Source organism: Stenella coeruleoalba (assembly GCF_951394435.1).
Source record: "Stenella coeruleoalba genome assembly, chromosome: 7".
In the NCBI taxonomy this organism is placed as follows: Eukaryota; Metazoa; Chordata; class Mammalia; order Artiodactyla; family Delphinidae; genus Stenella; species Stenella coeruleoalba.
The window spans coordinates 112,616,452-112,644,278 of NC_137153.1; the positions used below are offsets into that span (position 1 = coordinate 112,616,452).

At 39.9% G+C, this 27,827-nt stretch overlaps 1 protein-coding gene across 6 annotated transcripts in view; it reads right to left on the minus strand.

Moving 5' to 3' along the window:
• Window positions 1–27,827, minus strand: part of SCAI (suppressor of cancer cell invasion) — a 144,924-nt gene that overhangs the window by 27,121 nt on the left and 89,976 nt on the right. For all 6 annotated transcript variants that reach the window (XR_013829229.1, XM_079927844.1, XM_079927845.1 and 3 more), the window contains 10 exons: window positions 27,639–27,725; window positions 26,335–26,433; window positions 18,060–18,156; window positions 16,906–17,004; window positions 16,598–16,750; window positions 14,788–14,889; window positions 14,132–14,233; window positions 13,311–13,389; window positions 11,333–11,432; window positions 9,471–9,552 (listed from right to left, as the gene is read on the minus strand). Coding sequence is in view for 5 of the 6 variants with exons in the window: in XM_079927844.1 (XP_079783970.1) it covers window positions 9,471–9,552; window positions 11,333–11,432; window positions 13,311–13,389; window positions 14,132–14,233; window positions 14,788–14,889; window positions 16,598–16,750; window positions 16,906–17,004; window positions 18,060–18,156; window positions 26,335–26,433; window positions 27,639–27,725 (1,000 nt within the window). In the remaining variant the exon portion in view is untranslated. The remainder of the gene's footprint in view (window positions 1–9,470; window positions 9,553–11,332; window positions 11,433–13,310; window positions 13,390–14,131; window positions 14,234–14,787; window positions 14,890–16,597; window positions 16,751–16,905; window positions 17,005–18,059; window positions 18,157–26,334; window positions 26,434–27,638; window positions 27,726–27,827) is intronic.

Sequence of the window (27,827 nt, forward strand, 5' to 3'; positions counted from 1 at the left end):
TCTGCTGTTTCCGGAGGCTGGAGTTCACGGATAATCCGGGTGTGGTCGGCTGTTAGACCTTTTGTGGTAGCGGTAAGGTGGAGCCCCAGGTAGGTTACAGAAGATACAGATAACTGAGCCTTGGCTGGGGAGACCCGATAACCGCGAGAGCCAAGGTAATTGAGGAGATCTGCAGTATGTTGTCTTGAGAGGCTGAGAGATGGGCTACAAAGGAGGAGGTCATCTACATATTGAAGGAGTGTGCTGGGGGTAAGGGAGCAGGAAGTGGGGTCCCGTGCCAGCGCCTGACCGAAGAGGTGAGGACTGTTGCGTAAGTCCTGGGGAAGAACTGTCCAGGTGAGCTGACTGGAAGTATGAGTATCCGGATCCATCCAGGTAAAGGTGAAGAGGAAATAGGAGTCGGGATGAAGGGGGATAGTGAAAAAGGCATCTTTGAGATCCAGAACCGTAAAGTGGGTTGTGGATGGGGGCGGGATATGGGAGAGCAAGGTTTGGTACTACTGGGTGGAGAGGAATTATGGCCTCATTGATTAGTCGGAGGTCCTGGACAAGGCGATAATCCCCAGAGGCCTTGCGGACAGGCAGGATGGGGGTGTTGCAGGGAGAGTCAGTGGGGATAAGGAGTCCCTGGTTTAGGAGTCTGGTGATAATAGGTTGTAGGCCCCGAAGGTGAGTCTCAGAGATGGGAAATTGGGGCCTTGATGGAAATTCGGAGGGGTCCTTTAGGCGGATGAGAATGGGGGAATGGTGTGTTGCTATTATGGGCTTAGAAGTATCCCAGACTTGGGGATTGATTGGGTTCGGTGTGATTGGAAGAGGGGGATAGGAGGGGGAGGGTTCTAGAGACAGGCCGAGAAGAGAAAGCAGGAGTTGGGAGGAGGGGACCTTAGGGTCAAGTCTGACCAGCTGGAGAGAGGCCCCTAAGTGGAAAAGGACATCTCGGCCTAGCAAGGGAACTGGGCAGGATGGTATGACTAAGAAGGAATGAGTAAAAGGGAGTCCTTCGATATGACATGGGAGTGGACCTGTCTGGAGTGGGAAGGATGGTTTGCCATCAATACCCATGACCGAGATCTGGGAAGGAGAAACTGGCCCGGAGTAAGTAGGCAGGACCGAATAGGTAGCCCCCGTGTCCACCAGAAGTGAGATGGACTTACCCGCTACCTGTAGCGTTACCCTGGGCTCGGCGAGGGTGATGGGGGTCTTCGAGTCCGGGCGCCGTCAGTCGTCAGCCAATCCCAGCAGTTCGAGTGGTAATGCCGTTGGGTCGGCCTGCCCCCCCGCCCCCGCGTGGAGACGCTGAGGGAGGGCCAGCCGTAGGGCAGTCACTGTTCCAGTGGCCCGTTAGCCCACAGCTGGGACACGGCTTAGAAGGAGGTCGGGGATTGGGACATTGGCGAGCCCAGTGGCTTTCTTTTCCGCATTTGAAGCAGGCCCCCGGCGGGGTTGCCTTTTGCGGACCCCGTGGATGCTGTGATCCATGGGAGATGGCCGGCCTTAGGGCGGCTACAAGAGCTTGGGTTTGGAGGGCCACCTTCTGGTGCATCCGAGCCTGTCGGCTGGATTCTGCCAAATCCTCACGGCCATTATAGACTTTAAAGGCCATTTTTACCAGATCTCGAATAGGGGTTTGAGGGCCGTCTTCTGCCCGTTTTAATTTCTTTAGGATGTCCGGGTCTGATTGGGTGATAAAACGGGTGGCTAGGACCACTGCCCCCGCCGGGGTGTCGGGGTCCAGCCGGGTGTAGAGAGTTAAGGCCTCTGTAAGGCGATTGAGAAAGATAGCTGGATTTTCGTTAGGTTCTTGGGTTATCTCTTTTAGTTTTTCAAAATTGACTACCTTATGAGCGGCAGCCTGCATGCCAGCCAGGAGGCATTGGATCATGAGGTCGCATTTACGACGGCCATCTTGGCCATCCTGATAAGTCCAGCCTGGATCAGTGCCAGGTACAGCAGTCGCTCCGACGGGCATGGAGCTGTCGGTAAGGTGAACCTGATCTGCATGGTTTCGGGCAGCAGTTTGAATTCTTTCCCTTTCGTCAGGGGTTAAGGTAGAGGACAGAACCACAAAGATATCGTGCCAGGTTAGATCGTAAGCTTGAGACAGGAGGCGAAATTCTTTGATGTAGTGGGAGGAGTCGGCAGAGAAGGAGCCTAATCGCTTTTCTATTTGAGAGAGATCTTGGAAAGAAAAGGGAACATGAACTCTAACTAATCCTTCCGCTCCTACTACCTCCCTCAGAGGGCAGAGGAGATTTGAATCTTGGGAGTCGTGAGAGCGTGTATGTGCACTAATTGGCGAAGCAAGGGGCGTGGGAGTAGAAACCGTTGAGGGAGGTGGGGGAGCGGTTGGAGGGGCCAGAGCGGGTTCGGGAGGAGGAGGGACCGCTTCAGGGTAGGGTGGAGGTTGGAGAGGAGTTCTGAAGGGGGGAGTGGTAAGAGATTCGGGAGGGTCGGTTAGTGGGGAGGGGTCATCGTCAAAGGAAATTAGGGGCTTGAATGTAGGAGATGTCTGTTTGGCAAGAAGGATCTGGGAAGTGGAACAATCAACACAGAGGGAAGGGCGGGAGCGCAAATACCAGAAGGCCTGAACATAGGGGACCTCGGACCATTTGCCTGTCCTGCGGCAGTAATTATCTAGATCACGGAGGATGTTAAAATCGAAAGTCCCTTCAGAATTGATTGTCTAGAGGATATTGTGGCCAGGCCACAGTGGAATAGAAAATAAGCCGTCTGCGACGGAGATCTTGGGAGAAACCGAGGGCTGTAAAATTGGCTAGGAGACACCCCAGGGGCGTCTTAGAATCTGGTTTCGATTGTGAGGTTCCCATGACCCCCCAGTCTGTCCCTGAGTGAATGGAGAGGGAGAGAGGCGTCCCTGGTCTCAGTCTCCAATTCACGGCAGGTCGGAGGGCGGTCAGGCGATTGGGACGTCTCCACAATCACCCGAGGCCCGGCGGGTTGGAGAGCGGTCAGGCAATTGGGACGTCTCCACAGTTGCCCGAGTCCCGGAGAGAGGACGGAGGAATCCCTGACGCGGCCGCGATTAGGGACAGCGAGTCCGGTGGGCAGGGACTCTGGGGGTCGGAGGGAACAAGGGAGGGGGACTTACCCCGTTTCCTGCAGGATCGGGTGGATGAGTAGAGGTTCCCTGGTTGTCTCCTGGGGGAGGGGAGGAGCGGCCCACGCGGTAACCCGTGGGGCTTGATACCCCTCCCGGGTTTCAGCACCAAAAGTAAGGTCGGATCTTAACAAACGGCACCGCGAAACAGAGGAAAGCTTCAAGTGAGCTTTATTAGGGAGCGCTCCCGGGCGAGGTTCACTGGTCCGAGAGAAAGGGGCCAGAGAAGTCGCACCCAGGCGAGGGTTGGGCAAGATTTTATAGGGGAAGAAGGGAAAGGGGTGTGGTGAATCTGGGAGGGCGCAGGGTATTCCTTATTTGGTGGTCTTTTCGGGTATCCTGGGGGACCGTTAGTCCCGCCCCTCGAAAGGTGGGAAGGCTGGGCTGGGTTCAAAGTCCCCAGGTCAGTTCCTGGAACTGGGTGGTCCGGAATGTCTCCAGGTCAGTTTCTGGAACTGGGTTGTCCGGAGAATTTCGGTCTGATTCAACCTGTGAATCTGATTGTGTTCCCCTGCCTCGGGCCAGTTGGCCTTACAGAATCTAATCAAAGATAATCAAGCATACAGGGATACAAAAACAGCAAAGGGTGTCTTTAAGCAGCAAAAGCAGATTTCAGGTGTAAGAATTACCAGATAAATAAATAATATAGTAAGTATGCTTATTAAGTTTAAAGAAATAAAGAACAAACTTGAACACAGAAAATAGGGAACTATAAAAAGGGCAGTGAATTATTTGAAAAAGAACCAAACAGAACTTCCTGAAATGAAAAATACCACAACTAATATAAAAATCAATAAATGGGTTTAATAACGAGTTAGTCACAGCTGAAGAAAAGAATTTGTGAACTGAAAGCCAGATCATAAGAAATTTTCCAAATCTCAGCCAGAGAAACAAAAAGATGGAAAATATAGAAGAGAGGTCAAGAGACATGGAAGACACAATGAGAATGATGTATGTAAAATCAGAGTTCCAGAAAGAGATGAAAGAGGATCTGCAGCACAGCCAAGATTTGAAGAGATAATGGCTGAGAATTTTCCAGCAATAATGAAAAACTAACCTACAGATTCGAGAAGTCCAGCAACTCCCAATAGGTTAAATATAAGGAAACAAAACCTAGATAACTGCAGAACGCCAAAAACAAAGAGACGGTCTTTCAAAGTAGCAAGAAGGAAATGGAATGAGTGAGGCTGACTGTCAGAAGAGCTCTTAGGTAATCTTGTTATGAAGGTGAATGCCTTCCTAGACCACAGCAGTCTACAGTCATCAGTCAAACGCTTTAGGACAAGGCTGTTTAGATAAATATGACTGTTTTGACAAATGTGTAAGTCATGTTTACTGGCAGGGATCCATCTCTGTCATATATAATTAAATACTCAAAGGATTTTCTTCTTCCAAGGAAAGAAAAAGCAGAATTCAAAGAAGTGTTGCCCAAAATGACAGGTTTGTGTTTTTTTTAACCCCACTAGTACTACATTATTACAGATAAAGCCTATTACCTGATGGAAATTTGAGAGCCAAAATGTGAGCCACACTTGTTATGTTACAGACCTCGGCATTTCAATTCCTCTCTTCTGAAATGAGGCTCAGACTAGCACGAAAAGCTCCTCTTTTTCTAAATGTAGAAACATCTTGGGCTTTGGAATGAGAAAGACTGCTGGAATCAATTAGGCAAGATACTTAACCTCCAAGAGCAGTTACTGCAGCTATAAAATAAGGATAATGGTGACTACCTTCATTTAATCATTCAACATATATTTATTGAGAATATTTTAAGTATGAAGCACTGGGTACATAAAGGTACATGTATATGCAGATATAAACACACACGAGGGACTTCCCTGGTGGTGCAGTGGTTAAGAATCCACCTGCCAATGCAGAGGACACGGGTTCGAGCCCTGGTCCGGGAAGACCCCACATGCCGTGGAGCAACTAAGCCCATGAGCCACACCTACTGAAGCCTGAGCGCCTAGAGCCCATGCTCCGCAACAAGAGAAGCCACGGCAATAAGAAGCCCGCACACCGCAACGAAGAGTAGCCCCTGCTCGCCGCAACTAGAGAAAGCCCACACGCAGCAACGAAGACCCAACACAGCCAAACATAAATAATAAATAAATAAATTTATATTAAAAAACAAAAACACATGGACTTCAGGGAAAACATAGCATAATGCTGATAGACCTTTACATTCTGGGCAGAACAGCTGAGCTTGCTCAGTGAATATGACTAGACCACGAAGACCTAAAGACACTGACATCAGAGATTACCAAACTAAATGGCCCAGCTAGATTGCCACACTGAGCAGCTCACTGTGACAAGTCCTACCTAGAACCTCAGAGATTCTAACCATTTTGCTAGCTTCCACTCTTATATCTGAGCAGAAGGGCAAAAATTATGAGTCTCTAAAACGACATATTCAGGAAAAACACCAGAAACAAACCATAATGGAGGAAAGAGACACCATGCAGGGAGAATTTTTTACATGATCATTGACAGTCTCAAAGGGAAGAGAAGATATTTCAACCAGGATAAAAACCAATTATATATGTGTATGTATATATGTTTTACATACACACAGATACATCTATATCTTTGTGAAAGAAACATCTAGAGAACAAATGAAAAGCTCAATAAAAGGGTTAGAAGACAAAGGCAAGGGAATTTCCTACAGAGCAAAAAGACTGGAAGATGGAAAATAAAGGGCAAAAAAATCAGAGGACTAGACCAGAAGGTCCAATATATGAACTACAAAAATTCTCCAAAGAAAGAACAGAGAAAATGGAAGGGAGGAAGCCACTGAAACAACTCAAGAAAATGAGCAGAGTTTCCAGATTGAAAGGACTCATTAAGTACATGCCAAGTACCATTGTTAAAAGTAAACCCAGGGGCTTCCCTGGTGGCGCAGTGGTTGAGAGTCCTCCTGCCGATGCAGGGGACACAGGTTCGTGTCCCGGTCTGGGAAGATCCTACATGCTGCGGAGCGGCTGGGCCCATAAGCCATGGCTGCTGGGCCTGCGCGTCCGGAGCCTGTGCTCTGCAACGGGAGAGGCCACAACAGTGAGAGGCCCGCGTACCGAAAAAAAAAAAAGTAAACCCAGACCTGGGCACTCTGTTAAGAAGCTGAAAAACACTGGAGACAAAGAGAAGATCCTATATATTTCCAGGGACTGAAAACAAGTCACATGAAAGAACTCAGAATTAGAATGCTTTGTACTTCTTAAGAAATACTGGAAGCTAGAAAGCAATGGAACAATGCCTTCCAAATTTCGAAGGGAAATAATTTCTAATCAATACCAAAACTACCATTTAAGTGTGATGGTAAATCAAAAACATTTGTAGAAGTGCAAGACTTCAAATATTTTACCTCATATTCACCCTTTCTCAGAAAGCTCCATTTTGCTGGAGATGCTACAGTAAAATGAGAGAATAAACCAAAATGAGAGAGTAAATGAGAGTGTCCAAGAAGAAGACATAGGATTCAGGAAACAGGGATTCCAATATAGAAGAGAGATGAAGAATTCCCAGAATAATAATGAAAAGAGATTCAGGGAGGAGAGCTGTGCAGTACATGTCGAGGGCACCAGTCCAGAGGCTTTGCAAGAGAATTCATCCCAAAGATAAAATTAAGAGAATGATGCATCTGAACAACCTGAAAGAAGATTAAGCAATTGGTGAGGAGCTTGGGGTTGAATCTGTGATAAGTTCAGAAAAAGAACCAGGAGCAAGATAACATTATTTGCTCCAGGAAAAGTAGAAAGTTGCATAGAAAAGAAAAAGTTTACTATGTGGCTTAGATGTTAAAAGCATTGTATAGTCATAATAATATAAGCACTAAATATTCAGTGAATCAAAATTATGGTATGTCTATTGTGTGGATAAAAGTTATAAAAGGTATGAATATGAAATGGGGATAGGAAGGGGAAAGAGAGTTAAATTTTTCTTCCATAATGGGATATCAATACATGCTGCTTAAAACATGTATTTTAAGAAATACAAGAAATAAAGATATTTCTTTAAGAATCAAGGAATATCAATACCAGCATGTGATTTAGAAAAATAATGGTTAAATACCAAAATAATTAACTTAAAAAGATGTAAATGGTAGCCTCTGGGAAGAGGCAAACAGGGGTAGGGCATGAGAGCGGGAGACTGCTGTTGTTAGTAACTCCTGGCGGAACTTGGCTGAGTAGATCTCACCCTGACCACACAAGGGAATTATGCTGATGCCTGAGACCCACCCCAGGCCAAGCAAATTAGAATCACAGGAGTTGGGACCCAGGTACAAGTGGTTTTGAAGAGGGCTCTGAATGTTTCTGATGCACAGAAAGAGAACTACAGCTTTCAACTATATGGATGAGTTACTTTCATAAAAATTAAAAAGTAATACTGAAATGAAGAAATAACATGAAGTGTCTGTATTTACATGAAGAAACATTTAGAAAACACATATATGTTCATAAAACATTCATATGGATGAAATGGATATAACAAAGTATGTACTGAAGAAATAATACATGTCACCCAGTTCTTTTTCATTAGAAACTTGCAAAATGATAGTTTAAGAATTTTTACGTGCTTTGTGGGAAAAGTAAATGTCAGACACTTTCATATGTTAACACAGAGAACTGCACACCTGATTCAGAGGCATTAACTAATTTTTTAAAAGACCAAATTAGTCTACATCATGCTCTCATTTGCCTACTGCACATGGGCTCCCCATTTCATTTCTAAACATCAGAATGTTCTTGACAATTTAATTTTTTAGAGGAGTGACACTGCATGTGCCATCAACACCAAACACACACAGAAATCTATTATTCCACTGTTATCCTGGGTGTTGGGATATTGAAATTTAGAATTAAATCATGAGACATAATTCCAATTATGCACAATGGTGTTTTTTCAAAATCATCATCCAATACGCAGTCTACATCCAACCGACACTCTGGAAATAGCAGGTACATAACATGAATGATATTCTTGAGATTATAAAAGATGGTATCAAATAATGTCCAATTAAATTGAGAGAAATTAATAGATTGTGATAATACTTTCAACACATGCTAGATCATAGTAAGCAATACACTTGCTTACTGTGCATCAACACATTCTGTTACATTGTTAAACTGTAGCAAATGTTTCCTTTTCATTGACAAAGGCACGGAATGCTTTTTTTGAATTCTGTGAAGACACAAAATGCCTGGACTCTTCTGATTTTATATGTTTAAATGGGGTAGCCAATAAACCTTTTCCTTTAGCAGCCTCCCACCCTCTCAAAAAGATTAAAAATGACAACAGCACACTCACAATTTAAGAGTGTACATAGCTAGTTTTCCTAAAAATCAAAAGTTGTAACGTTAAACTTGACAAAATGGGTAGCAAGAAACATGCTGAACAATGTAGGGTGGGATGGATGCTCTTGGAATTCCGACTTTAAAAAGTGAAACTAAGCATGAAAATTAGATGGAAAAATATGCTTGGGGTCAGCTTTTTTGGCTACCAAACATTTCTATTGCTCTCCTGAAATAAACCTATTAACGTTTGCTTCCCCATCTAATTATATGAACACCCACAACAGAAATAATTTTAATTGGCAGATCTGTGTTTCCAGCATATTTCTGAGTATACTGTCCACTAATGAAATATTCCAACCACATACAAAGGGCTCCAAAAATTCTGTTTTCATTTTCCTCTAAATTACTATTGTTTGAATTCTAACATCCAACTTTAAAGTGTCTCACTGCTGCCATTCTTTATACAATCATTGAAAACCACTGCTTCTATAGCAAAATATAAAAGAAAGGATTTTCACATTAAGTCCCTGTTACTTATTTCAGAATTCAGGGTCATCTTTTTTTACTTACTGTCACAAATCAAAAAAAACAATAATAAGTGCATCTAAAACAATTTGTGTTGATATTCAATGAATATAACTCTATAACATGGGATAGAAATTCCACTTAAACTATAGTAGCTCAGTGTATAGAGGGGAAAAAGTTTGAAAACTAGAAAATAAAATGTTCCCATATACTTCAACCTCTATAAAAGAAAACTGTTCTGGGTTATATAACAAAAATAAACCTCCCACCAGTGATCTTGGAAATCTTGAATTTTTTTTCCTGCAGGAGGATTTATTATTTTCCACTGAGTGTCCATTCATGCGTTTTCTTCTTGTTTCTATTCATAGCACCAGATCCTGACTAGCATGCACAACCTCAAAAGAAAAGAAAGACTAAATACAAACTGTGTAAAATTAAATAAAATAAAGCAAAATAAAAAGGCACATGTTCAGACTGGTTACCTCAGGGTGGTGCCATAGTGTCTAACGTGGAATAGCGCTCATGGAACTCACCTTATACGCAACACTATTGGATGAATCCACAATGATGAACAGGGGCTTCCTTGTGAAAGGATAGAGATCTCCAGGATGAAGGCTGGGAAAACAACAACAAGAGTAACAGTGAATGACTGTATAACTTTATCAGCCAAGTCTCAGAAATCTTATTCATCAGTTTGGTCTGCTCACATCTCCTTTTTGTCACAGCACTGGGAGAAAAACAAAGATTAATTAAGCAAAAGACCAAAAAAGTCTGTATTTACTGGGGTAAACAAGTTAACAGTTTTATTTGGAAAAAAAAAATTCGAACATAATTATTATTCAAGAATATTCAAGCTGAAGAGAAGTCTATATATTTAATATATATATTAATATATTTAAACATGGATTAATAAATACACATGAAAATCCCAGAAGTCAGCATTTAGGGACTTACTTAGTATTTATAAGTTCCTCCTAAGAACATGTTCTGAAAACAAGATGTAATAACACAACCAGATTTCTATTTCAATGAATCTTTCAAAATCTATATCCATTTTAAAGATTTTTATTATTTTAAGCTATATCTTAATATTGCAGACAATAAGCAGGGGCTCCCCTTCTATTATCTACATTTCCTCTGGACATGTGCATCAGAATCAGCTGGGGTGCTTGTTAAAGATACAGATTCACTGTGGCCCACAGAAGGCTAAAGTCTAGTAACATGCATTTCAGAGCCACTGCTTAAGGTCACAATTTTGGTGTGCATGCTCTTTCCCATGGTTGGTGGACAATGTGGGTAGTTTATAAATATTAATGTAAATATACAAAATGATGTTGTCAATGAGCAATATCATCAAACCCCAATATATTTCAAATACAAGTTTTTCTGATATAAATCATTTACAACTATGGTCAACTATAGCACCAACACATGGCTTGGGGGACAATTAGCTATTATATGTGTAATTTGAAACATTTCCCTCTGCCCTCCCTTCCCCACTCTTTAATATGAACAGTTATATTTTTATGTAAAGTGCTATTAAAAATGCAGTTTCAAGCAAGTCCTGTTTCCTCTATAATGAGACTGCTCTCTCTCAGCTAGGGAAGTTTTAGAGCCTATAATGGCCCAACCAGTGAATGCACTGAGCAAACTTTCATGGATGAAATCTCCTTGAAATCATACAGCTAACTTCATTTTTGCTATATCACACCAACATAACCTTATATTAAAAAGCTTATATTGGAGAAAAAAAAAAAAAGCTTATATTGGGCTTCCCTGATGGCACAGGGTTAAGAATCCGCCTGCCAATGCAGGGGACATGGGTTCAAGCCCTGGTCCGGGAAGATCCCACATGCCGCAGAGCAACTAAGCCCGTGCACCACAACTACTGAGCCTGCGAGCCACAACTACTGAGCCTGTGTGCCACAACTACTGCAGCCCGTGCACCTAGAGCCTGTGCTCCGCAACAAGAGAAGCCACTGCAATGAGAAGCCCACGCACCACAACAAAGAGTAGCCCCGCTCGCCGCAACTAGAGAAAAGCCCGCGTGCAGCAACAAAGACCCAACACAGCCAAAAATAAAATTAATTAATTTTAAAAAGGTTTATTTTGATATTAACGTGCATCATGTCCTGCCTTATTATTTATGTATATATTTATTGTCTCCTCCAACTTGAATGAACAGATCTCCAGTGATTGAATAGTTCCTGACATATAATACATACTCAATAAAAAATTGTAAAATAAATATTAACCAACAATTCTAATTGCCTAAGATAGTCAGAGCCTGAGATATTGCTGGAATCCAAATAAGTGTTATGAATAGCAGTCTAAGGGAACATTCCATTTTACTTAATATTTTATAAGAGAGAACTATGATTTTTATAATACATACCAGTGCATTTCTTTGTGGGATTGATTTCGTTTGTGGATGGCATCTCCATTTATAATATCCCGGTTACTATTAGTAAGTACCCCTCCAAAATCATAAGGACCTATAAAAAGAAAGGGAAGAATCCTAGACTTCAATTGGAGAGTAGCATTGATCTGATGTTCAAACACAAAGGTGTTGGGTGAATCTTTCATTGATACAAATGGAAGATAATTACAAAACATTTTTATTAATTGAACATTTAACATTTTAGTTTAACTTAGCATTTAAATGATTTCAGCATGTTGCCTGTTCCAATATTTTAAAAGATCATCTGACCATCTTCATCAGTTCTTCAGATTATAATGAGAAACAAAACAAGAATCTACTGCATCCCATTATTCTGGGGAAAAAAGAGATGGAGATCTGGGATGTTCAAAATGATCTTCTCATTTCAAGCAAAACTAAAATCTCAAGTCCAACAAAATTATTTAAGTAAGAAAGTTGCAGAATGGAGTCCTAATAATTTCTTAAATATAATTTTAAGAGGGCCACTAATTGTAAAATGTAGGGAAATTTTTGAATGGAACTTGAAAATTCTCACTGACAAAAACTTCATTTTTAAGAAAAGAATTACCAAATACCAGTGTAGGAAAAAATCCACTATCATTATTATTACATCAACCACTGTAATTCCGGTTTGGGAATTAGCCGTTTCCCACTGGTCCTATCAGTTAGTTAAATAAACTCTTGTGTAAATGGAACAGCAACCGTGGGATGTTAGGAATAATCTCTCTCAAAGGACCATTCAGTTAGTAACTACTGTACTTTGAAAAAAGTAAAACAAGAGATCAATACATTAGGTGGGGCCCAGAAAATCTGATTCAATAGTGTATAAGATATGGAAATAATTATTTATAAATAAAAGTACTAACTTTATCACCAAAAAATTAAAGTATTTATGATTTTGCATCACTTTTTTTTTTGCGGTACGCAGGCCTCTCACTGTTGTGGCCTCTCCCGCTGCGGAGAACAGGCTCCGGACGCACAGGCTCAGCAGCCATGGCTCACGGGCCCAGCTGCTCCGCGTCATGTGGGATCTTCCTGGACCGGGGCACGAACCCGTGTCCCCTGCATCGGCAGGCAGACTCTCACCCACTGCACCACCAGGGAAGCCCCGATTTTGCATCACTTTTAATAGTGTTATAGTTTATCCCTTAAAAAAAATCACTGCAATGAAGAGAGATTTATTTTGTTTTGTTTTCATTTTAACACTTTAAGAGGATCTGTAGGTCATGCAAGGAAGATGGCAGGGACATGCATTGTATAAAGGAATGCAAATTTCAACAAACAAATGAGGAGGAAAATGTTAAGGATGTTAAGAACAATTTTTTTTTTGTCCAGGTAAAGATTTAATTGCCTTGTTTACATCCAAGCTACTCATCTAGTTCAACCAATTTCATATATTCTGGACTCACATGTTCTGGACAGCTTCAAGTTTTTATTCTAAAATAGCATCCCAATATTCTACAGATTGAATCCATAAAACCAAAGAAAGGACACAAAATAAAATTATGTCAAGGACTTGAACTTTCACAGTTACAAAAGTGCACTGATTTCTACAAGACTTTCAGCCACAGTGAAGCCGCTGACCAGATTCCCTAACACACTAAAGGCTCAGAAAAATTCAACGATGTGAAGTAGATAATTAGGCTTGGTTATTCCATGCACATATATGTGTTTGCTTTTAGCAAATCTGTTAGAGAGGCATGCATGTAGTATGTGAATTTGCTGATTTTTTTTAACTTTACTGTATAATATTTCAGCAAATAAAACAGACTGGGGTATCTACAAGATTGCCGATTCAGCAAACAGACCAGGTTTCAAATTTGGGAGCCTCTCTAGAAAGCTTGAGATTGTCTGTGGGCTATGGGCCATCGCCTTGTAGAAAATAAAGAGAATTCAAGCCCTGCTCACGACAGGGAGCATTCCTTTATTGTACCTTCACTATCAGAACGACCTGTGGGGAAAACGCCAGTGGCTGACAGGTAAATCAGAAGCACACTATTGGCAGGCAGCTCCTGAAATTAAAGAAAATCACATATACAAAACGACAAACAGGAAACAACAGTTTTATTGAAAGTTCATGACATTTTACAGTTGTAGGGAAACCAAGAACCTAATTTAACATATAATGGTCTCCTCCAAGAGAAAAGTCACTCTTGCTAGTTCGAACTTATAACTGTCTACACAGCAAAGATTCATTATTAACCTATAACCATTGCCAAAAGTTTTGAAGACAATCTCTGCTTCAAAACCCCATCATTTAAAGAACGTTCTCTGGAAAACTTAAGATGGAGAAGTAAAGATCCTGACTAGAGGTCTAAAAGACAAACTTCCATCCGTGCCTTTCTCTATATAAACTGAGAGGAATTCCCTACTCATGGTTCTTTCAGACGACCAAAATGTTTCCCAGAGCCACCATTCAGGTGGCTATTCTATTTATAGAACATGCCTATAAAATCTGCTCCTGTTTTTCAGTTCTGCATTGACTATTATGCCTAAAGCAGTTTAGCAAGAAAAACCCGGAGAAAGGAGAATGATAATTAATCAATATTCCCATTAATTAATGGTAGGGAACATTCAAAACATAATAAGCAATTTCCATTCCAAAAATAGCTATGATTAGGATATTCTAAGGCAGTTTTCATTTTCATATTTTTCCTAAATTCTTGACTCAAATATTCAAAGAGAAGAGTGACTCTCAGATTCCATTTAAGGCACACTTTCCCCATATGCTAAAAAGTACTGGATGATAGATACCTTAAAAGATGCTGCTAAGAATGTGTATAGTTGGCTGAATGTTGGTTTGTAGAGCAGGTACTTGTGGGGGTTTTCTCGCCTGGTAGGCTTGTCAGCTGATTCCTATATTTACACACAGAAAACAATGCACATACAGTCGGTCCTCTGCATCCATGGATTCACCCAACCACGGATCAAAAATATTTAGAAAAAAAATTCTAGAAAGTTCCAAAAAGCAAAACTTGAATTTGCTGTGCACCAGCAACTATTTACATAACATTTACAACTATTTACATATAATTTACACTCTATTAGATGTTATAAGTAATCTAGAAATGATTCAAAGCATACGAGAGGATGTGCATAGGTTGTATGTAAACACTCTGCCACTTTAAATAAGGGACTTGAGCATCTGCAGGTTTATCCACGGGGGTCCTGGAACCAATCCCCCATGGATACAGACGGATGACTATACAAACTGTACTTGACATATGACTTATCAATGCCTATTTTTACTATCCTTTTCATTAAATATCTTTTTTTAATTAGCATTATGCTTATCTATTTCTCCTGCGTCTCATCAGGAGAATTCTTTATTCACACTCATGGCTCTCGCTGAATAATAGCATTCCATGAGGAGCAGAAGCAGCAAATTGCAGATGTAGGGAGAAGGTCACCTGCATTCCTGGTTTATTCATCTGGGAAGCTAAATTCATTGGCTCCCTTTCCAGGGCTTGTAACATCCGGAACATGTCAACAGTTAGTTCACTGAACTTAACCTGCAAGGAAAACAAACCTGACCGTTAATGCAGTACACAGACCTTGAAGTGTTTAATCATATTGTTACTCCTGACTTTCATGTGTACCTGATGACACTGGATATTTTATTCCAAAAAATTTCAAAAGACAGAAAGTTAAAAAAATTGTACAGTGACACCCTTATGCTCAATAGCTAGATCCTATAACATTAACATTTTTCTATATTTGCTTCATCACATCTCGCTCCATCTATCAATACTTCTATCAATCCATCAATTTCCATAGGTATTTTTAAAAACAAAAAGTAGTCACGTGAACACAGAGACCTATATTAGATCCCATAAAACATGTTAACTTTTGGCAAACCAGCCAGGCTGAAATATGACTATGGCCCATTTTAAAATCACTTCATTACATTTTGGCACTACATAATGTTTAAGGTTGAATCCTGAGAATTGCCTGGAGGTCCAGTGGTTAGGACTTGGAGCTCTGACTGCCGGGGCCCTGGGTTCAATCCTGGGTTGGGGAACTAAGACCCCACAAGCTGCGTGGCACAGCAAAAAAAAAGAAAAAGAGAAAAGACTGTATCCTTTTCTATTTTGTTTTGTTTTTAACAACTTATTTTTTATTTATTTTTGGCTGCGTCGGGTCTCAGTTGTGGCATGCAGGCTCTTCACTGCAGTGTGCCGGTTTCTCTCTAGCTGTGACATGCAGGTTTTCTCTTCTCTAGTTGTGGCACGCGGGATCTGGGGCGTGTGGGCTCTATAGCTTCCGGCACGCAGGCTCTCTCGTTGAGGCATGCGAGCTCAGTCGTTTTGGCGCGCGGGGCTTAGTTGCTCTGTGGCATGTGGGATCTTAGTTCCCCGACTAGGGATTGAACCCGAGTCCTCTGCATTGTAAGGCGGATTCTTTACCACTGGACCACCACGGAAGTCCCCTCCTTTTCTATTTTGAATAATACTTCTACAGAACTTCATGTAGGCAAGGTTTTAATTTAAATTAAAATGTTTTAATTTAGAAATTTGCAAATTAAAGCTTTAAAATCCAAAATTGGAGAATTATAAGAAAAAGTTAACAACAACAAAAATGACAGATGTAAGGGAAGGATCCAAAATTAAAACTTGTATAAGTAATACATATAGAAAAGTGTATCCACTGGTGACTTCTCCAATATCCCATAATTTTCAGTAAATTACAGTTGTAGTACCTTAAATCCTCATTGTCATGGGACTATTCTGTCATGAAAAAATATCTGAAATTTGTTTTTGACAAATGTACTTAAAAATAACTGCTCCCCCATTTTTGCCTGATTGTAAAGGCAATATACAGATGTAGAAAGTTGTAAGGAAGAAAATAAAAATCACTTAAAATTTTGCTAAATTTTTTAGAGATAAATCTTTTATGATATTGGTAAATTTCTTCCTTGTCTTTTTCTTGTGCATATATGTATTATACGTAGACATTTTAACATATATAATAAAATAATTCTGTTTACATAGGTCCATATTATTTTCACTTGCCATATCATAAGTATCTTCTTCTGTGATTAAAAATTCTTTCTAAACCATTTTAAATGTCTATGGTACAGTCCATATATAGACACAGCATAATTTAACTATTTCCTAGCAAATGGATGTTAGGATATTTACAATGAAATAATTCTGTAACAATCAAAAGTACTATTTTTCAAAAGTGAATTTTAAGCATAATTCCTTCACAATTCTTTACCTGGTTATTACAATTACCAATAATGAGTGCATCAGCCAGAGACAACTGTCCCACAATCATGCCCTGTTCCAGCAATGGGGCTCCTGTTTCAGCAAGGCGATTAGATGTGATAACAATGGTATTATCATCATTTAATACCATCACAGGGTCTGCCTGGAGAAAAAGCAGTAAGTGGTTGATGGCCAAGACAAAATGTCAATATAAGAAGTTATTCCTTTTTTTTGACATATACACATAGTAAAAAAGTATACCACATATGTATGCATTTACATACATAATTATGACAACCTTTCTTGTCAAGAACTGACCTCAATGAAAGCTGCTACTTCTTGAAGCACCAGGTTCCATTCCACTTGATCTTCAGTATTAAAGCGGTGAGTATAATCTTCAATTTCATCTGAGAGTTCCTGATTTTACAATATCACAAAGAGAAATGGTTATAGAAAAAAAATCATAAAAATACATTGTATATTGTACCATACTCCTGACAGAAACTGATACAGTTAAGAAGTTTGATTATTATCAATATACGGTCCCAGTTATAACCAAAACAGAGTGAAAATTACATGGGCTTGCTTCAAAATCAAAAACTCCAAAATGATAACACATCAATAAGATTTTCATAGAAATCCACAGTGACCCATACCTACTCAGTGCTACATCAGCAATGACTTTATTAACAGGAAACTCTTAAAGGTAAACCCCCCCAAATTTTAACATTAAAAAAAAATAAATATAAATTCTTTGTATTTATATCATACTATTTCTTTTGGAAATAATCTTATTAGTAACTGGGGATGGAGGAAGAAGGCTTGTCAAAACTAGCATGTTATACTGAATCACTTTGCTGTACACCTGAAAATAACACAATACTGTAAATTAACTATAATTCAATAAAAAAAAAAAGCAAAAACTAGCATGTTATACTCGAGCGCCAAAAAATCAAGAAGTATGCCATTGAAACCACTAACTGAATACAGAGTGTAACCAGAATGTAGCATGCAATAATTACAGATATTAAGTGAATCTAGAATGCAGTTAACTCTTAATTACCTGAGGTAATGAAGGATAGAGTGATGCAGACATACTAAAGGGAGGAAAAATCGAAACTCATTCACACCTTTGTAAAACATTTTTCTTGACCTAACTTTTCAATTATTTTCTTAAACCAAATATTTTAACTTTTGTTTGCATTTGCCAACCATTCATTGATGGGTGATGAAATGTAAAATAAACTGAGGGGACAAAAGTAAGAAATTAAGACAATTATCTCTGGTGTATTTGAAATATGAAGAGTTGGAAAAATTTTTTATCATTACCTTTGTCATAAGTTACCATACTCTCAAAGTTGTAATGATTTAGATATATCAAAATTATTTTAACCTTAAATCTATTTTTAAAAAACAAAATTATCCATAGACAATGAGAGATTAGGATTTTAATTATTTTAAAGTACATTTACCTTCACCAGATCCTTTACAACATCCATTTTGTTGAGAAGAAGACAAACTACTATAAATCTTGCATAGTATCGTAGCTTCTTAACTACCAACTCAGGTCTATGGTAGAAAAATGGAAAATCATTCATGACATTTAAAAAAATATGCTTTTTGATTTTTCTAACTTTCTGATAGCTTTTTAAACTCTTTTGATACTATTTTGCACAGTTATAAACATTGCTTCATATAACCTATAGTCTTTTAACACATTTCTTACTCAGTGGTTCATTACATTGTTCATTCATATATTAAATTCATTCAAGAAGTATCTATTGAAACTTAGATGCATCAGGCACTATGCTAAGTACTAGATTAGAATGATTTAAAAAAAAAAAAAACTATAGACACAGTCCCTTCCCTCACAGATCTTACAGACAAAAAAGTATTTAAAATGTAGAGGAGACAGATAAATACTTAAAATACTGGAATAAATATTACAATGATGTAATATTACAAAATATTACAATGATTACAATTTGAGCCCACAGGACAGGATCTTGGGTGAGAGAAGGCATCTTAGTGAGAGTAATGTTTAAGTTAAGACTATACGGAAGACGTTACAGTAGAAACTAACACAACACTGTAAAACAACTACACCCCAATAAAAAAAATTAAGGGCTTCCCTGGTGGCGCAGTGGTTGAGAGTCTGCCTGCCGATGCAGGGGACATGGGTTTGTGCCCCGGTCCGGGAAGCTCCCATGTGCCGCGGAGCGGCTGGGCCCGTGAGCCATGGCCGCGGAGCCTGTGCTCCGCAACGGGAGAGGCCACAACAGTGAGAGGCCCGCATACCGGGGAAAAAAAAAAAAAAAGAGAAGTCACTGCAATGAGAAGCCCATGCACCACAATTAAGAGTAGCCCCTGCTCGCCACAACTAGAGAAAGGCTGTGCGCAGCAACGAAGACCCAACGCAGACAAAAATAAATAAATAAATTTTTTTAATTAAAAAAAGATGAGAAGACAACAGTCAGGAAAATATGAGGCAAAAAGACTTCTAGGAAGATCAGTCTTTGTTTTGAAATCTTAGTTTTCTAACGTTAATACAATCAAGCCAGTTTTCTTATGCTTACTATTTGTATGCCATATCTTTTTCTATCCCTCTACTTTCAAGTACCTGTGTCTTTTCATGGTAACGCATCTTTTGTAGACAGTATATAGTTAGGCCTTGCTTTTTTATCCACTTTGACAATCTCTGCCCTGTATACTCAGGAACTCAGACCATTTACATTTAGCCTTATTGTTGCCTTGGCTGAGTTTGCAACTCTCACCCTGCTATTTGTTTTCTACTTGCCCCTTCTGTGTTTGTGGTCCTCTACTGCTCCCTCCTTGCTTTCTTTTCAGCTAATCAAATATATTTTAGTATTCTATTTTATATCCTCTATCAGTTTCGTATTTATACTGCTTCATTACTGTTCTTTTCGTGATTGCTAGGAATAGCAACACGCGTCCTTAACTTATTAAAGGCTATTTACAATCTATATTACACCTCTTCACGCCTGACCCTTAATATTTATCCCTTATCTGGAATTCCCTGGCGGTCCAGTGGTTAGGACTCTGAGCTCTCACTGCTGAGGGCCTGGGTTCGATCCCTGGTCGGGGAACTAATATCCCTCAAGCCTCACAATGTAGCCAAAAATACATATATATATTTATCCCTTATCAATTCAAACCGGACATTTCCAATTTCTACTTCCTGTTTTCCACATCCTGCATTGCAAATAAAAAACCTTACAACGATATATTTTTTGTATATGTGTCGGATTTTCCGTAATAAAATTTTTTTTAATTCCTCTTTGACCCATGAATTATTTAGAAATGTGTCTGATTAACATAATGATTTTTTTAAACTATGTCTCGCTCTTAATTTTTAATAGAATTGCACCACCGTTAGACAATGTATACTTGAAAAATTATTGAAACATTTTTTTGTGGCAAATATGTCAACTTCACAAAAGTTTCATATAAGCTTGAAAATTATGTGCATTCGCTTATTGTATGCACTTTCATGCACATTAGAACAAGTTTTCAATTATGTTACTCAAATCTTATAGTTGCTTATCTTCTTGACACATAATTAAATGTTATATTAAAAATCTCCATGTACAATACATGTGACCATTTATCAATTTCTCCCTGAAAATATGCCACTTTTTGCTTTATTATTATGCTACATTACATTACATATACAAGTTTAGAAATTTTTTATTTTCCTGAGTTGTTCCTTTTATCATTATGAAGTAAAGCTCCATCCTTAATAATATTTTCTGCCTTAAATATAAATAATGTATACATAAATAGAGCAGCATTTCTTCCCCTTAATATCTGTCTCATTTGTCTTTTCCTATGTACCTTATATCTTTGGAGGGCCTCTTGTAGATAGTATATTACTGAATTTTTCTTAAAAAGGCATACTGATAATCTCTGACTTTTCCCTAGGAAGTTTAAGATCACTTTCATTGACTATGATTACCAATGTACTTGGACTTGTTTCTACTTTATTATTTCGTGCTATAATTATACTTTTATTCATATATATTCCCTTTGTACTTTTTACTGTAATGATCATAATTCACTTTCCTCCCCCTTCTACCTGTTTTGAATTTACACTTTCTCCTTATGTTCCTTAAAAATATTTTTCTTAATATTTTAATAAGCAAACTTTACTTACTCTAAGCTTCCTCTGAACAATAAATGGAGCTTACTAGTATGGTTGAATTCTTTATTTTCTCCCTTCTTTCATGTTGTTTTCCAGGATTTGGCACCATTTTATCTTAATAACCTCAATTAGCCATTATTAAGATGATTACTGTCTTATAAAGTCCATGCTTCCTTAGGAAGCAAGGGGATAATTTTTTCTCAGGAATCCTTGTATATCATCCCTTCCTTTTAGTTTCAATTTTCCTCTTCCTGAAGAAATCCTTAGAAGTTCCTTTATGTCACCAAAACCAACCATGCCCCTGCCAGGCTGTCATAGCACTGGTCAGAGGGTTAATGACCTGGGGATTTCCCTCACGTTTTTGACAGCTAAGCTTTCCATTTAAAGGGATGGTTGATCCTTTTTTTAAAATAAATTTATTTATTTTAAAATTTTTATTTATTTTTATTTAATTTATTTATTGTTTCTGGATGCGTTGGGTCTTCACTGCTGTGCACAGGCTTTTCTCTGGTTGCAGCGAGCGGGGGCTACTCTTCATTGCGGTATGCGGGCTTTTCATTGTGGTGGCTTCTCTTGTTGCGGAGCATGGGCTCTAGGTGCACGGGCTTCAGTAGTTGTGGCTCGCGGGCTCTAGAGAGCAGGCTCAGTAATTGTGGCGCATGGGCTTAGCTGCTCCGCAGCATGCAGGGTCTTCCTGGACCAGGGATGGAACCCGTGTCTGCTGCACCGGCAGGCGGATTCTCAACCACTGCACCATGAGGGAAGCCCCAAATTTATTTATTTTATTTATTTATTTTTGGCTGCATTGGGTTTACGTTGCTGCGTGTGGGCTTTCTCTACCTGCGGCGAGAAGGGGCCACTCTTTGCTGAGATGCACAGGCTTCTCATTGCAGTGGCTACTCTTTGTTGCAGAGCACGGGCTCTAGGCGCACAGGCTTCAGTAGTTGTAGCACACAGGCTTAGTTGCTCTGTGGCATGTGGGATCTTCCCAGACCACAGATTAAACCCATGTCCCCTGCACTGGCAGCCGGATTCTTAACCGCTGCACCACCAGGGAAGTCCTGCAATGGTTGCTCCTTTTTAGCCAGTACTTCTAGGTGTTTTGGACGCGCAGGCTCAGCGGCCATGGCTCACGGGCCCAGCTGCTCCGCAGCATGTGGGATCTTCCCGGACTGGGGCACGAACCCGATGGACCCTCAGGTGGACTCTCAACCACTGTGCCAGCAGGGAAGCCCCCTTCTAGGTGTTTGGAAGACACTATTTTAGATTATCTAGGCTGACACACTGTCAGAAGTGGAATTCAAAACGGAAGGAAAATTTGAAAGAGGTTGATGTCAATTCATACTTAAAATATTAATAAGACAATTCCATTAATTTTTTGAGAAAAAACAGGTTCTATGAAACTATATGATAAATTATACAATCATGTAACACAGACTACATGAACATATACTGAACCAGGGATTGGCAAACTTTCTATAAATGGCCAGACATTAAATATTTTAGGTATTGCAGGCCAAATATGGTGTCTATAGCATATTTAACTTTTTTTTCACAACCTTTAAAAACGTAAAAAGGATTCTAAGCTACCAGACAGTACAAAACCAGGCCATAGTTTGCATATGAAGTGATGAGGCATTCGACTTTGGAAACCACTGTGTTGAACTGCTATCCACTCATACACATGAGAGGCTATCCTATCAAGCCTGAAAACCTGAATGATGACCCACAGCCTTCTGCCTGCTGCAGAAGAAGTCATCCTGTGAAGCTCACGACTGGGAGGCGTCAAGGTCTTCAAGTTTAGATTCACATTTTCCACTATTAAAAACTTCAGGGCTTCCCTGGTGGCACAGTGGTTAAGAACTAACCTGCGAGCTCTATTTACAATAGCCAGGACTTGGAAGCAACCTAAGTGTCCATCAACAGATGAATGGATAAAGAAGATGTGGCACATATATACAATGGAATATTACTCAGCCATAAAAAGAAACAAAATTGAGTTATTTGTAGTGAGGTGGATGGACGTAGAGTCTGTCATAGAGAGTGAAGTAAGTCAGAAAGAGAAAAACATATACGGTATGCTAACACATATATATGGAATCTAAAAACAAAAAATGGTTCTGAAGAACCTAGGTGTAGGACAGGAATAAAGACGGAGATGTAGAGAATGGACTTGAGGACACGGGGAGGGGGAAGGGTAAGCTGGGACGAAGTGAGAGAGTGGCATGGACACATATACACTACCAAATGTAAAACAGATAGTGAGTGGGAAGCAGCCATATAGCACAGGGAGATCAGCTCGGTGCTTTGTGACCACCTAGACGGGTGGGATAGGGAGGGTGGGAGGGAGACGCAAGAGGGAGGAGATATGGGGATATATGTATATGTATAGCTGATTCAGTTTGTTATAGAGCAGAAACTAACACACAAACAAACAAAAAGAATCCGCCTGCCAATGCAGGGGACATGGGTTTGAGCCCTGGTCCAGGAAGATCCCACATGCCATGGAGCAACTAAGCCTGTGCATCACAACTACTTGAGCCCGTAGTCTAGAACCTGCAAGCCACAACTACTGAAGCCCGCGTGCCTAGAGCCCATGCTCCACAACAGGAGAAGCCACCGCAATGAGAAGCCTGCACACCGCAACGAAGAGTAGCCCTGCTCACTGCAACTAGAGAATGCCTGTGCACAGCAACAAGACCCAATGCAGCCAAAAATAAAATAAGTAAATTAAGAAAATAAAAAATAAAAACTTCAGGGCTTCCCTGGTGGCGCAGTGGTTGAGAGTCCGCCTGCCAATGCAGGGGACACGGGTTCGTGCCCCGGTCTGGGAAGATCCCACATGCTACGGAGCGGCTAGGCCCACGAGCCATGGCCGCTGAGCCTGTGCGTCCGGAGCCTGTGCTCCGCAACGCGAGAGGCCACAAGAGTGAGAGGCCCGCGTACCGCAAAAAAAAAAATAAAAACTTCAGTACTGTCACCACTAGAGGTGACATGATTTTCTTTGGCAGAGTTCTTCTGGCACTCCATGATTGCAGCCTCGTCTAACCTGTTAGGACCACTACTTGTAAGATGCCAACTCTTGACACATCTGCCTGAGAAACTGTTTTTCTGGGTGGCTAACTGAAATATCTCCCCCCAGCCTCTGTGTGCTTGGAAACTTCACCTTCTCAGGATCTAACTCTGACCAGATTCAGCCTTAGTCGTTTACAACCATCAGGGTTTGCAGCTTCTAGGACAAGTGATTATGTGCTATTGTCTTCTCCGCCAAACACGATGGGCCATGGAATTAGGACATGCTGAGAGTTGTGTATGTTTGGTGATAGGCAGTCACCTTGGTGATTGTTGGAACATACCATTCCTCCTGGCTTTGACACAGTCCTTAGGTACTGAGACAATGCAGAGAGAACTTGGCCTTTGGAGGAGAGATTTTTGCTTTTTAAAGCTACTGTGAAATTGTGGAATACTTTCTTACTCAGGTTTAATCTACCAGCTGTTGATTTTAGCAGCTGCTGCCAACTGCTACCTTGACTGGCCCCCTTGCCCTCGATGAACTGAGAAACAAACAACTTACCAACTGAACAAAATCTTTCCTAAGGTACAGGGAACAAGGTCAAGATTTCACAGACTGGACTGTCCTTTGATGCTATGTTAGTGGCCTAAGGCAAGAGATTTTGTCATCCTGGTTCCAAATAATCCCACCTCTGTTCGTCTACCCTGCTCTAGGAGGCAGCACAGGAAAACAATTCATATGTGGTGTTTGCTATTAGTGTAGAAAATGATTTTAGTAAGTCAGACTGTTGGGTTTTAAGCCAAGGGACCTAAGGCCAATTTCCCTTTTGGCAAATTAGAAAATGCGGAAAAGTGAATTATATAAGGTATTTTACTATTGCTTAAAATAGTTCTTTGCTTATATGTATTTTTCATACTCATAAAGTGTTACATAGCCCTTTTGCATTTTTTTAGGGATATAATTTATCTCACCAAGAATTCAGACAAATTGTACAACATGAATGCAAAAAAAGGGGAAGTTGGAGGAAATACATCTATAGTGAAAGTATCTGAAGCAAACCATAAGAAAATCTGAAAGGATAGTAATTGATGGAACTTCCTGATAGAAGGAGGAAGTAAGGCCAAAAAGTCTTGGGGGAAAAATGTAGACTTCAGCATCCACACACCTCACTTGTTTCAAGCAAACTCCTTTAGACAAGTGTGAATAAGATTTGCAAGGGAATGAAGGGGATTTACAAGAGTGGGGCTTTCCCCAAAATGTTGCTGTTTAGCTGGAAAGCTTATGGTAGCCAACCACAAAGTGTTCTCTAGAAAAATAGGTAAAAACTATGTTTTCTTCTATTTCTAAGAGAATATAATCTTTCCACTTATATAACAACTGTGAGTTCTGTTGCTGAGAGTAGAAAGAACTTTCAGATATTCCAACAATTCCTGGAATGCTAGCAATAAAGATTCTCCAGCAGATCCCTGATTATTTCAATAATTACTTTCTCATCTGGAATCTACCTGTACTCCAAATATGTCTGGGACACCCATGAAAAGGTAATCATCTAAAAGGAAAAGAGAGGGATTTCCCTGGTGGTCCAGTGGTAAAGAAACCATCTGCCAATGCAGGGGACACGGGTTCAATCCCTCGTCCGGGGAACTAAGATCCCGCATGCCGTGGGGCAACTAAGCCCGTGCCACAACTACTGAGCTCATGCATCTCACCAAGAGAGCCCGCACACTGCGAACTACAGAGCCCATGTGCTCTGGAGCCCGCGCACCACAGTTACAGTGCCCACACGCCCTGGAACCCACACGCCACAACTAGAGAGAAGCCCACGTGCCACAAGAAGAGCCCGCGCACCACAATGAAAGATCCCGCTTGCCTCAATGAAGATCTCGCATGCTGAAACTAAGACCTGACACAGCCAAAAAGATAAAGAAAATAAAGAAATAAAAATAAATAAATATTAAAAGGGAAAGAGTACACTTGCCCGGCTTCTTTTCATTTTCCTTCTCTCACCCTAGCATTGACCACACTGCGAGATACATAATAAGTGCTCAACAGATTACTATTGGGGATGAATAACTTCTACATGATTTTTTTTCCCTAGCAGAGGAGCTACACAACTGCAAAATGGTATTCGATTTATAAAAGAAAACTCAAACAGCATTACAGCCTTTTCTTTAGTCCTATATGACAGTTGTCAACAGGGTTTTGAATGTATACGAACTAAGATGACACAGGCTAAACAGAACAAAGGTATCAGCTAAGCCTCATTTTGGAGTTGTTTCTTTTCTATGAAACTTTGTGTGACCCCAATCTCTCATAAAGAAATAATCCACCCTTCCTTTGTGCTCTGACTCTACCCTGGTACTGTGACATCTGTTACAACATCTGTAATATTTATTGTTTTTAGGTAACACATCTCCGTATGCTTAAGAAGGTCTAGCATATAGCAGGCACTCAATAAATCCCATTAAATGAATTAAAGTTATAAATAAATGTGTGATTTTCTGCATAATTTCCACAGACTAAAAATGCTGAGTGCTTTATCTTCTTCTTTCCGAAAATGGTAGGTGCATACCTGTCCTCTTTATTGACTTGAGAATAATATGATCTTTGTCTGATTGCAGAATAGAAGGAGAAAGCTTCATTCAGATAGCTGGTCTCAGATGTGCGCAGGCTATGAGAAGAAAAAGAAACTCTTTACATTTGACAGGATCTCAATCTCTTCACCATGATAAATACTTGTTCCATTATTCCTCTCTTACTCTACTCCAGGGGATGGGAATGACTATCCTAAATTTGAGTCAGCAAAGCAATAATCATATCACCCTTAAAATGTATAAAAAGAATAGTAACGATAATAAAAAAAAACACCTCCCCGCCACTCCCAAGCCTTTTTTGATGGCAACCCAGAGTACACGTTATTCTCATTCTTCAAAGGGCCTCTCCAAACAGCCTTCCACTCAGTTAAATCTTCCCACCTGGGACCAGGTCTTTCCTGACCTTCCCCAAATTCATATAGTAATTTGTCCTTTGGCTCATTTCTTTAGTTTTTTCTCAGAGGACTCAGAAATGGACTAATCCATATTAATCTTCATAGGATGCTGGTGAGTTGGATTTTCTGTTTAACATTTCTAGTTTGTTTTTTTAATTGGAGTATAGTTGACATACAATAACATTTGTAGTGTTATAAGGGATTTCTTAAGAAAATATTCTACCAGGGAAGGTGATTTTAATGATGGGAATCTGGGTGGCATGCCAAAAGACAGGGAAAGGAAGGAATTTTCTGGCCTATTAAACTATAAATGGTCCAAGCCTTTTTATGAAACACCTGGTATCACTTAATGACAATGAGATATTTAGATCCTAAAAGGAGCTCTCTTCTTTCCTTGACTCATGGGTGGGACTATACAGATGATATTGCACTAAGGATACAATTTCAAGTATCTTTATTGACTTCATGTAACCTTTTAGACATATATGAGGATGAGCTTTAAGGTATCCTCCTGAAAACCACTCCTTCAAACATACCAGTTATGATATGTCTCTGTACGGTATCAAGATTCAGGTGAAGCCATTAAGAACCATAAAATTCATTTAGTATTTATCTTTTATCTAAAACCAAGATCATACTCCTTTAAGTTTACAAATGAGTCTGACCAAACGAACTGTGTGGAAGGTGAGCCTCTGAAACAAATAATGTCACTTTGATTATGGAAGGGCATTTAAAAATGCTGTCTTGATCAATATGATCTGACCTTTTAGGATTTCATTTGTAACTCCTCAGTTTTCCCTCCTACCAGGTATGTATCGATGCATACTTCTGCATGCTGTGTTCAAATCAGGACAATGCTTTATGTTTTCCATTTGCAATTCACTTACTAATAATGGTAGTATAGCTGCCCAATCTTAGAAGCAATTTCCCCTATTTGCCACCGCTTCAAGCCATACCGATTATCCAAGACTTGTCTGTTTTACATAGGAAATAAGAAAATAGAAATAAGAGAATATAAATTTCAAAAATAACCAAATCTGTTAATTTAATAGGATAAAGTATCACCCAATTCATCA